We start from the raw sequence: 12,791 nt of genomic DNA on the forward strand, positions 1-12,791 counted from the left end.
ACCTCTGTCAGATGTGTTGCTGGTGAAGATTTTCTCCCATTCTGTGGGTTTTCTCTTCACTTCCTTGGTTGCTTCTTTTGATGTACAGAACTTTTTTAGTTTAATGAGGTCCCATTTTTTGACTGATATCCGATTTAGAAAATCCTTTCCTAAAGCTATATCTTGTAGGTTATTGCCAATGTTTTCTTCTAATAGCTTCATCCATTTGGAGTTGACTTTTGTGCAAGGTGAAAGATAGGGGTTTAGTTTCATTCTTCTACAGGTGGTGATCCAGGTTTGCCAGCACCATTTGCTGAACATGCCGTCTTTCCTCCAGTGAATTTTCTTGGCCCCTTTGTCAAATATCAGGTGGCTGAAGTTGCATGCACTCATATTTGGGTCTTCAATTTTGTTCTATTGATCTACGGGTCTATTTTTGTGTCAGTATCAGGTTTTTATGACTATAGCTCTGTAATACAGTTTAAAATCTGGGGTAACAACAGCATTGCTCTTAGTGCTCAGGGTTGCTTTGGCTATCCAAGCTCTTTTGCGCTTCCATATGAATCTTAAGATTTTTTTTTTCCAATTCTATGAAAAATGTCATGGGGATTTGGATTTGCATTGAATTGAATCTATAAATGGCTTCTGGTAGGATGTTCATTTTCACAATATTAATTCTTCCAATCCATGAGCATGGGAGGTCCCTCCATCTTCTGGTGCATTCCTCAATCTCTCTTTCAAGACTTAAAATGTTCATTGTAGAGCTCTTTAATGTCTTCAGTCAGGTTTATTCCAAGATATTTTTTTTTTTGCTGCTAGTTTGAAGGGGAGTGTTTCCATGTAGTCTTCCTCTGTTTGTTATTGGTGTATAGAAAGGCTCAGACTTTTGTAGATCAATTTCTTTAACTTGTCACTTTACTGAATGTGTTAATAATTTCTAGGAATTTTCTGGTGGAATTTTTGGTGTCTCTTAGATATAATATCATCTTCAAAAATGGTAATTTGATCTCTTCTTTTCCAATTATTACTCTTTAATTTCCTGCTCTTGCCTTAATGCTCTTGCAAGAGTTTCAAGCACTATGTTAAATAGGAGTGGAGATAGTGGACAGCCTTGCCTGGTTCCTGATTTTAGTGGGAATGCTTCCGTTTTCCTCCATTTAGAATGATGAGCAGCATTTCCTCCTCCCTCTGCCTCTTTATTTCTCTGTGTCTCTTTTTGTTTTTGTCTCTTGCTCTGTGTGTGTGCATTTGTGTGCATGTGAATGCCTCCTTCTCTCCCCCCCTTCTCTTTTCCTGGTATATCAAAAATGAAAGCAGGTGATTTCATTGTATGACTTATTGACGTGTCTATATTGAACTATCCCTGCATCTCTGGAATAAAGCTGACTTGATTGTGGTGGATGATCTTTTTGATGTTTGTCTGTATGTGGTTTGCAAGTATTTTGTTGAGAATTTTTGCATCTATGTTCATTAAGGATATGGGTCTATAGTTTTCTTTTCTGGTAGTATCTTTACCTGGCTTTGGTATTAGAGTGATGTTGGCTTCATAGAAGGAATTTGGATGTTCTCCCTCCATTTCTCTTTTTGAATACATTAAGTAGTATTGGGTGTAGATCTTCTTTAAATGTCTGGTAGAATTCTGCTGTAAATCCATCTGGCCCTGGGCTTTTTTCAGTTGGGGGGTTTTGTATCAGTTTCAATTTCCTTATGTGTTGTGGGTTTGTTTAAGCTGTTAGTCTCTTCTTGGTTTAGTTTTGGTGGCTCCCATGCTTTTAGATACCCATCCATTTCTTTTAGGTTTTCAAATTTAGTGGCATATAAGTTTTACAAGGATTCCCTTATAATGTTCTGGATCTTTTTGGTGTCTGTTGTGGTGTTTCCCCTTTCATCTCTGATTTTGTTGATTTGGGGATGCTCTTTCTTTCTTTTGGTTAACTGGGCTAATGGTCTGTTAATCTTACTTATCTTTTCAAAGAACCAGCTCTTCGATTTGTTGATTCTTAGTATTGTTTTGTTTCTATATCATTAATTTCTGCTCTGATTTTTGTCATTTCTTCTTGTCTACCGAATTTGGGTTTCAATTGTTGTTGCTTTTCAAGTGTCTTGAGTTGCAATATTAAATCATTTATTTGTGTTCTTTCTGGTTTTTTAATGTAGGTACTTAGTGCTATAAACTTCCCTGTAAGGACTGCTTTCAACATGCCCCAGAGCTTTTGTTGTGTTGTATTACCTTTTCATTAATTCCAGGAATACTTTTATTTCTTAATTTCTTCTTTGACCCATTCATCATTCTGGAGTGTGTTGTTTAATCTCCATGTGTTCATGTAGTTACTAGGATTTCTTATGGTGGTGTTTTTAAGCTTTATTGCATTGTGGTCTGATAGAATGCATGGAATTGTTTCAATCTTTTTGTATTCATTGAGGTTTGTTTTGTGCCCCAGTATATGGTTGACTTTGGAGAAAGTTCCATGGGGTGCTGAATAGAAAGTATATTCTTTGGTGCTTTGGTGGAATATTTGGTAGATGTCTGTTCAGTCCATTTGATTAATGGTATTGTTAATTCAGATGTCTGTTAATTCTCTGTCATGTTGACCTATCTAATGGAGACAATGGGGTATTGAAGTCCCCTATTAATCAGTTGGGATTAATCTGGGTCTTATTGTCCTGTAGTACTATTTTTATGAAGTTGGATGCATCAGTGTTTGGTGAATATATGTTCATGATTGTACTATCTTCTTGGTTTATTGTTCCTTTGATCAGAGTGAAGTGGCCCTCTATCTCTTCTGATTAGTTTTAGTTTAAAGTCTATTTTATCAGATATTAGAATTGTAACACCTGCTTTTTTCTTAGTACCATTTTCTTGGTATTTTTTTTCCATCCTTTCACCTTAAGATAGTGCCTGTCCTTAAAAATGAGATGAGTTTCTTGCAGACAACAAAAAGATGTTTTTTTTTTTTCTTAATCCATTCAACTAGTCTGTGTTTTTTGACTGAGTTCAGTCCATTGATATTTAAAGTTATTAATGAAAGACGTGTATTGAATCCTGTCATTTTTATTTCTATTTACATTCTTGGTATAGCTGTGCATTTCCAAAGTTATACCTTCATTGAGTTTCTTTCCATAACCCCTTGGGTATAGTTGTTCCTTTCTTCAGTTCTTTGTATTGTTTCAAGAACTCTCTCAAGGGCTGGCTTTGTGGACATAGATTTTTTCAGCTTACTTATATCATGGAAGACTTTTCCTTCCCCTTTAACTATAATAGATATTTTGGCTGGGTACAGTAATCTCCGTTGGCATCTGTGGTCATTTAGAACTGGGAATACTTTGGTCCAGGCTCTTCTGGCTTTCATAGTTTGTACTGAAAAGTCAGCTGTAGTCCTGATGGTTTCTCCTTTATATGTGACTTGTTTTTCTTTTGCAGCTTTCAGTATTCTCTCTTTGTTCTGTACATTTAGTGTTTTTAATATAATGTGCCATGGAGAGTTTCTTTTCTGGTCCTGTATATTTGGTGTTCTATGTGCTTCTTGTATTTTTATGGGCATGTCTTTCTTTAAGTTTGGGAAATTTTCTTCCACAATTCTGCTGAAGATCTGGTCCATGCCATTGTCTTGGGATTCTTCTCCTTCTTGTATGCCTATGATTCGCAAGTTTGGTCTTTTTATGGTATCACTCAATTCCTGCATATTCCATTCTTGTGATTTCTTAAATTTTTCTAGTCTTGATACTCTGTTTTCCATTTCATTCATCCCATTGGTGAGGCTTTCTCCTGTTGTTTCTAATCGGCTTACTGTTTCACTTCCTTCTTCATTTCAGCCTGAGTAGTCGTCAATATTTCTAAGTCTTTTCTGAATTCATTCAGAAGTTTATCCCTATCTTCTTTCAGTCCTTTGATTTCTTTTTTGTGTGTGTTCTTTAAATTCATTGAATTCATTTATTATGTTTATATTTGTTTTTTTGAATTACATGTCCTGTGTTATCTCTAGGGTGTTCTCTTTGTACTCCTCTACGGGACTGTTGGTACTTGTTGGGGATATATTATTTTGGTTTTTCATGTTATTATTTTTTCACTGTGACTTTGACATGTGGCTTTCTTTTGTAGTTTCTGATTCTTGTGTGAGACTCAAGCCTTCCTTTGTTGAGTTTAAGTCTGCTTCTTTTTGTAAACTTTATGTGCCTTTTTTGTTTACTTGTTAAGCATCAAATGCTGGTTCATCTAGGCTTCAAGTTCTCTTTTGATTTTATATTGGAATGGCCAAATTGCTTTCGTCTTGCTGCTCAAGAGTTCCCACAGAGGTCCAAATTGGATGAGGATCAGATGCTCTCAGGCTTTCTCCTAAGGTCTGGATCCCTCCAGGAAAGATACTGGACTTAGGAATTTGGGGGCTGGTCTGGCCTGGGTCCAGGGCCCAGGAAAGATGCTGGCCCAAGGAAGCTAGGGGGCTGGGCCAACCAGGGATGTAAAGGGAGGTGGGGATGGAAAGAGGCCCTGAGGGCTCCTAGGGACTACAGGGAGGAATTGGGTTGGTCTGGATGCAAAGGATAATGAAGCAGTGGGGAGTCTGGGCCAAGAGGTCAGTCCAGAGATCTTGGTGCCAAAAAAGAAATGGGCCAGTGTCCAGGCTAGGAGTAGAGATGGGGTTGGGGAGCTGGGAGGGTGAATGAGGCTGGGGGAGTCAAAGTACAGTGGGCACCACCAAACTTATCCAGCAAAGATGCTGGCCCCAGGAAGATCTCATGTTATCTTAAATTTAATTCTGACTCTTTCTAAACAGAGACACTTGAGGACTTTGTTTTAGCCTGTCATTAAATTCAGTGTCATGTTCTTTACATTTTCAGTGCTTAACTGTTCATATAGTCTGATTCCTTACCTCTGGTTTTCTTTCTTCTGACTGGACTCCAGCAGGCTTAAGTAAAAGTAATACACTTAGCAAATTTGTCAGAAATGATCTTCACTCTTGAATTTTTATTTAGTGGAATATGACAAACATATGAAACATATGAAAACATTACATCCCTCACAGCATCTTGCTTATTAATCTACTGTTGGTCACGCATTACTTCTCTGTGACTAATTCAGTGTTTTCCCTTTACTTTATAGAACTGCCATTTTACTATAATGTAAGTGTGGATTTATTTTATTTATCCTGCTCAGCATGTGGTGTGTTTTTTCAGTGTGAGTCTTTGTTCTGTTTCCTTCTGAGAGGTTTCCAGCCAACTCCCCTTAAAATATCACTTCCCTGACAATCAGTTACTTCTCTCCTAGTGAGAAAAAAATACTACTGGATACATGCTAGATTCTTTCAGTGTCTCTGCTCTACTAATTTCACTTTTCTTGTGCCTTGTCTTGTTCTGGTCTGTGTTTCATTCTGTGTAAATGCCTTGGAACTATTACTTTTCCTTTGGAGGGTTATTAAAAGAAGAAATTATTTCATCTGAACCTTTTTTTTTCATCTGAATCTTTTAATGGTTATGCACTCCAGGTTTTCCATTTTCAATACGAATTGTATCTGTTCTTATTTCTTACTTTTGCTTTTGTAATTTATTTTCCTACAGGGATGATTTTCTTTCCTGTCACACTATTTAACTTAGTTAAGCTAATGTAGGTACTCCACTATCTGAATGTGATGAAGACTATATTCAGCTCCCAATTATTGAGTTTTCTGGTGTTATTTGGATTTTCCTAATGCAGCATTCTTCAGTTGTTGCCACTAGGCCCTCTTGAGATCCCTGGTTCTTAAGCTGCTCCTTCATTGGTTTCTCAAGACTCCTTCCATCCATCAATGGTTTGAGACATTAATGGCTCAGTCACTCAACCAGAGAGGTGCTTGGCATAGGTTCCAACTGGACAGCCTTCTTTCTGTCCTGCACCTCCTGCAAATAGTTACCATTTAATAGTTGGAAATTTACTTAAACATTTCTTCCTTCCTTCCCTTCCCTCCTTTCTTCAGTCCGTGTGTGTGTGTGTGTGTGTGTGTTTGTGTGTGTGTGGTATATGTGTGTACAGTAACTCACAATGAATGTGTAGAGGTCAGAAGACATCTTTCAGGAGTCATTTCTTCCCTTCCACCTTGCTGAGAAAGGGTCTTTTTGTTTCTCCCATCTCTCTGTAGAAGTGATGAGATTGCAGAGGCTTGGTATCACGTGTGGCTTTTTTATTTTAATGTGGGTTCCAGGGATGGAAGTAGGGTTGTCAGGCTTGTACAGCTAGTGCTTTTTTTTTTTACCTGCTGTGCCATCTCCCCATCCCTAGAGGTGATTTTTTTCCAGCACTTTCACACGGGCAGCAGGAACACAGCTTCTGATCTCATGCTGGTAGCCTGGAATCTGGTCTCCTACTACTCAAGGATACATTCACAACTCTCTGTAGTGAGACTTTTACCCCTTTCTATTTCCCTGTGTGAATTACAAAAGTGACTAGCTTTGGCCCCACTTATCTACCTCTGTCTAGTTTCTATACTAAAGAGATATCTAACTCATTTTTAGGTATATAGAGTTTTAGAGCGGTCCCATCATTACTTTCAGAACTGAAAATCTTATTTAAGAATTAGTTTACAAGCTAGGTGTGGTGTGATGGCATAGGTCTGTAATCCCTTCATTTAGAAGGTAGAGGCAGGAGGATCAGGAGTATAAGACCAGCCTCAGGCTATATAGTAGGTTCAAGGCCAGCCTGGACTATATGAGACCCTGTCTCCACAAACCCAAACCAACAAAATTAGCTCATAATGCCAAAATGACCTGAAATACATTATCTTATTTGTGTCTATGAGCAGTAGATATAAAAACTATAATGTGTTTCAGGTCATTCTGGCAATGTGAGCTAATTTTTTTGGTTTGGTTTTCAGAAGCTGCATACTTCTGAAAAGCATCATTCAATAGCATTCATTCTTTCCTATTCATGCTAAATTTGGTATTATTCTCTTAAAGTAAATAAAACATGCTTTTACATCCATAACACAGTCCTAGATCAGAATTGAGTCAATGAACAGAGGTGATTCATTCGGACAGATTTTTCAAGGTCACAAGTAGAGCATTCTGTGTTCAAGCAGTTCTGTCTGCCACAGTATATAAATTCCACCAAAGTAATCGCCAAAAATGTGATTACTATTTACCTTCTCCCCAGTTCTTTGCCAAATGAAAATATTCTTTGGAAGATGAGGTTCAGTTCCCTGCACTGATACTTAAGCAAATGTGAGGCCCTCTAGCTATGCTTTGAAGTTTAGGACCCCAGAGAATGAGTCAAATGTGCCAACGAGGATATTGAGTGTTACAAAAGGAGGCAAGAGGTCCCCAAAGAAGTGCTTGACCTTCCTCCTGGTATTAATGTACTAAGAAATTTTGCAACAATGATCCAGAAAGCTCAGTCCTCTTTCCTGTAAACATTGGTGGAGAAACCATTTAAAGGTATTCACAGAACCAGATTTCATCATTCTTGAGCAAAGACCTTATCATGTTTATTTTACCAGTGATTCTTATTATGTAGTAATTCATTTGCCATGACTTTTTGCTTATTTCCATTTTCATGCATGTGCATGGTGTATGTGTGTGTGCGTGTGCAGGTACAGAGGCATATGCAGATGCATGTTCACATGTTTACACATGCATGGGAGGCCTGAGTTTGATGTGGGGAGTCTCTTTGATCAATCCTTCATATTGTGGAGACACAGTCTCTCAATCAAACCCCAATCTCCCAGATATGGCTGGTCTGACTAGCTAGTGAGCTTGTTGTGGGGATCCCCTACCTCCACCTTCAGAGGCTTCAATTACAGTCAGGACACCAGGCCCACCTGGCATTTACATGGGTTCTGGGGAATCCATACTCTGGTCCTTGCTCTGGCTCAGCAAGTGCTTTAAACACTGAGCCATGTCCCCAGTCCTGGTTTCCATAATTTTATGTAGCAGACAACAGTAGAATTTCATCTCCAAAGTGTTTAGGACACTCTTCTCAAAACCTTTTCTATGAATTTATGGCTTGACTACTAAAGATTATGTTTTCTTTAATCTTTTCTTAAATTATCTCCCTTTTCCCTTAAAATCCTCATCTTTCAGCACTGGTAACCTGCCCCTTGTACTTTGCGTCTTCTTTCAGGCAGCTGAGTTCTGAAGCAGCTGAAATGAGAAAAAGGCAGCAATCACAAAATGAAGGGACCCCCGCTGTGCCTCAAGCACCCGGAAACCAGAGGCCCAACAACACGTGCTGTTTCTGCTGGTGTTGCTGCTGCAGCTGCTCCTGGTAGGTGGAAGACACGCCCCACCCCGCGTGAGCATGTGTGCAAACCTTCAACCCCCAGAAACCTCTCAACATGTCTTATTTCCCCACTGTGCAATGCAAACTGTTGAAGACCATCCCTGATACAACACAGACATTCCATAAGCAAAACTGTCTCAGAGCCTCCATGCTAATTAGTAGTAAGGAAAAGAATGGGAAATTGCTTATGTCATGTTTCACTTCATGCATTTTCTTACAGACGTGGGTAAAAATAAGATTATAGTTCTACAATGGGCTATCTATGAACACTATTCTCCAGTGTCATGATGGTTCAAGAACCAAGAATATTAGGACAGCATCTGGGGTTACTGCACATAGTTTGAACATAGTATTTTCATTGCGTGCTTTCTCATATGGGGTTGATCATTCAGCTACATAGCCAGGAATTTGTGAGTCAGGATGACACCCTCAGCCACAGAATTCCTGCCAACAAGGACACTGAGAGAAGAAGCAGAGATTTATGACCTCCAGTTTGACATGTCAGACACTGTGCTTGGAAGGGAGACCAAGTCAATTAACTGAACTCTCTAAGTCAGACTCTGATTTTTGTCATAACTTTATCACTGACAGGCCCCCAGCATATCTGTCTGTATTTGTTTTCCTCAAATGATGATGAGAAAGACAGACTGACTTCCAAGGCCTATATTGTGCTAAATATTCATTATTTGAGTCACTGGTAGAACTTTTCCAGGTTCAGATTCCTTAAGTGCACTTAAGGAAATCAGTCAATCCAAAATCTGTGAAGTCTACACAAATGACCTCTTTCAGAGTGAGACTAGACTTACTAGAACTTTCCTTTGAAACCTGTTTTGTGGTCCTTTAAGATCTAATTTTAGGAGTAGAACTTCTGGAGTAGCAATAGCTACTGGATCTCCTTGGCCTATTTCAAAATCTGACTGAAAGGCCCAAGTGATTGATTCATCTTGTTGACATCCACTGTTTTCCAGCATCCACCTTTTGATATGGTCCAGTTTCACTGTGGCCAGAGTAGAGGATGGAGAGTGCTGTGCTGTGTCAATGGGCACCCCTTGATGACAGAAAAGCTGCCTTGATGAAGAAAACTGGAGGCCCAGAAAACCTTCAGATATTGTAGTCATCGGGAAGGTTCAGAGTGATTTTTATAAGTACAAAATTTGCCTTCTGGATGATTCTTTGTTAGAGAAAGTCATGCATGATTCATCTGCATTCGGTCTAAAGCCTTAATGATTTCAGATGGAGGAAACAGAGTTCAAGATGAGGCTGCTGTCTCAGTCATAGCTGTGTAATTCTTTTTCTTATCACTCCTACAGCGACTGTCCAGCTCAGGTCTTAATCCATGAAATACTTTGTGGAGACAATATAAGGATTCTTAAGCCAGGCTGCCAGAGCTCAAATCATGTCCTTATCTGTCACCAACTGTGTGACCAATTGCAAAGTAGTTCATCTCTCTGGTCCTCAGACTCCTCATCTATCAAGTAACTAACATGATTCCATACCTCATAAAACTAAAAATTAAATGAGATGCTGTATGTGATGAGCTACAAAGGGCACCTGAGATGGAATGAACATTTAATGAGACTTAACTCCCTGGGCTGTGGGAAATTTCATACTGGAATAATAAAAACTCTCCAAAGAGTGTAGATAAAAATTTAAAAATCAGTCTATAGGGACAGTGAGACATCTCAAGAGGAGAACACATTTGTCACACAAGCCTGGCAATCTGAGATCTATGCCTGGAACTCACATAGTGGAGGGAGAGATCCAGCTGTGCAAAGTTGTCCTATGATGTCTACACCCATGTGGTAGTATGCTCATACCTGTACACACACACACACACACACACACACACACACACACACACACCATATATACACAGGCACTAATAAATAAAAATTTAGGGCCTGGAGAGGTGGCTCAGCACTTAAGAGCACTGGTTGCTCTTGCAGAGGACCCAGGTTTAGTTTCCAGCACCCACATGGGAGTCTACAACCAACCATCTATAACTCCAGTTCCAGGGGATCCAACACCCCCTTCTGGCCTCCATGGGCATGACATACATGTGATGCACTTATATACATGCAAGCAATACATTCATAATAATAAATAAAATATTAAAAATAACAAATAAAAACATCATGTAGATATAATGCAGAATTTTTCCTAGAACAAAATCTATTTTATTTAACATTCTATATAAAACATTATAAATACGCCATTACACAGTGTTACAGATTATAGTTCTATTTCTCATTCACACTCTGCCACATTCCCATGATCAAATATCATTTTATTTATCTGCAAAAATTGAGTTCTTTTTTTTCAGAATTAAAACACTGGAAAAATCATCCTGAAGTTGGGTTGTACTGTGTTAGATGCTTAATAAATACAGTTACGCATTAGTTTGGTGACAGGGATATATTGGGTAAATGATATAGGTATGGCAATTTCTTCATTGTGATCTTATCTTAGAGTGGACCTAAACAAGCCTACATGGTGCAAGCCAATTAGTCCATGCACTCTCTTCATCAATCAAGAGACTCAGTAAGCAAGAGATGGATGTAGCTGCTGCCAGTGTAGCCCTCAAAATAGTGACATTATTTTTATTAGGAGACACTCTACCAATGAAAAGTACAACCTAGTAAATATATACATTTATAGCATAATCATTCATAGCAGAGTGCACTACACATAGCTGTGTGTGTTGTGCACTCACCAAAGTATAGGACAATAGATTTATTTATACCACAGCTGCACTGTATACTGTGTTATAATGGTTATGCTGTCATTAAGTGATGGGTTTTTTAGCTCTATTATAATCCAGGACTACTATTACTTATGGTTTGTCACTGACTGGAACATTTTTATATGGTTTATAACTGTAGTCAGTGAGATTTGTTTTCATTGACATTCAGATATTTAAAGAGCCTTTCTTTAAAAACTTCCTTAAAGCACACACCGAATAATAAAACATTCCAGTTAGCTCATCAGCATCAAATTGTCACAGAACAGATATTACAGATCAAGAATAAAGAAACTTTGGGAAGCTGCATCAGCTTTCCACACCTTTTGAGTAATGATATTTTAAATGTCAAATACATGTTGCATTATCTGGGTACTCTGTTAGCCTGAGACTGGAATATGGCTGTCAGAGACTGCACTTATCAGGAATGGATTAAGGCTGTCTGTGCCTGGTGTTAACAGTTACACAGTTTATACATTTATAAGCCCTTCAACATAACACAAAAGATAAGTGGTCTCTATCTTTGAATATAAAATTCTGTTGTTTATATTCACTGTAATAGTGATAGTTTCATACAGGTGTTGTCATACAACTGTGCCTTGTGTCTAGACTGCATTCACCACTCATTCAGCCCTCACCTTACCCTTGCTCACCTCTCCCTTCTAACTCCCACCCACTGTCCCTGACATAAAAAAATAGGTTTTCCAAAAAGAATGAAAATGAAATTTCCTTGAACTATAGATTTTAATCTTAATTATGTTTGAAAAAATTCAAATGAAAATGTCATTTACACATAAGTTTTTGTTTGTTTGTTTTGAGATAGGGTCTCCCTGTAGCCCCAGCTGACCTGGAACTCACTATGTATACCAGGCTGGCCTCAATCTCGTATAAATACACCTGCCTCTACCTCCCAGGTGCTGGGATTAAAGGTGTGTGCCACCATGCCCGGCCACATACACTTAGAAAAATATCATTTTTATACTTTGAGTTTAGGAAAGAAAATAAGAAAAGAAAGGGTGTTTTTGGAGTGAGAAAAATAAAAAAGAAATAAATGTTCTTTAAAATTTCCAGGCTAGGTCAAAGGGGCATAACAGAAAGAAACGTGAAAAAATGTAATTTCAGGACTAAACAATGTTAGGAATCAAAACATAAAACAGCTGTCACTTACGAATAGGAACAGTTGTCATGTGCTGGTTTTACTTCCTTTTAAGGAATAAAATGCCAGAAAAATAAATTTCTATATCTAGTATTAAATATCAATATCCTGCTGTAGCATTACATGTTATGGAGCTTTTCTAATAATGTGGTATTTCCTTCAAATTTGCATTTCTCATCTGTTCCTCGCTGATAGCCAATTTCTCATTTTTTAATTTATCCCCATCTTTAGAAAAATGTTACCATGTGTGATTTTAGGGAAGGATATAGAACACAGAACTGCTGGGTGTTCCCATAGTTTTCCTCAAAATCTAGTTTTGATAGTCTTCATAGTGACTGTATAACTGTAGCCCTGTCAAAGAGCGACTTCCTTCCCTAAGATAATCTTTTTTGTGTGTCCCCTCATGGCCCTCCATTTCAAGAAGGGACGGCAAGAAAATGAAGTTTAGAGTCCTTAATTGTCTTATACATGAGCCATGGACACCCCAAATTACAGTCATAAAATGAACACTCTATACATGAACAAGGAGGTTTGGGGATTTTATTTTATTTTATTTTGCATATGAAGATTTTGTCTGCATGTATGTAAGGCCCCATGTGTATTTGATGCCCACGGAAGCCAGAAGAGGGCATTAGATCCCCTGGAACTGGAGTCACAGATGGTTGTTAGCC

The 12,791-nt window shown here is 38.3% G+C and overlaps 1 protein-coding gene across 4 annotated transcripts in view; it reads left to right on the forward strand.

Moving 5' to 3' along the window:
* The window catches only part of Rgs17 (regulator of G protein signaling 17), a 132,981-nt gene that overhangs the window by 96,680 nt on the left and 23,510 nt on the right, over positions 1-12,791 (forward strand). For all 4 annotated transcript variants that reach the window (XM_008854731.2, XM_029556987.1, XM_029556988.1 and 1 more), the window contains exon 2: positions 8,066-8,209. In XM_008854731.2, coding sequence (XP_008852953.1) covers positions 8,091-8,209 — 119 coding nt within the window. In that variant the 5' untranslated portion in view covers positions 8,066-8,090. The remainder of the gene's footprint in view (positions 1-8,065; positions 8,210-12,791) is intronic.

This window comes from Nannospalax galili, unplaced genomic scaffold (genome assembly GCF_000622305.1).
Source record: "Nannospalax galili isolate Female #2095 unplaced genomic scaffold, S.galili_v1.0 scaffold1087, whole genome shotgun sequence".
Taxonomy (NCBI): domain Eukaryota; kingdom Metazoa; phylum Chordata; class Mammalia; order Rodentia; family Spalacidae; genus Nannospalax; species Nannospalax galili.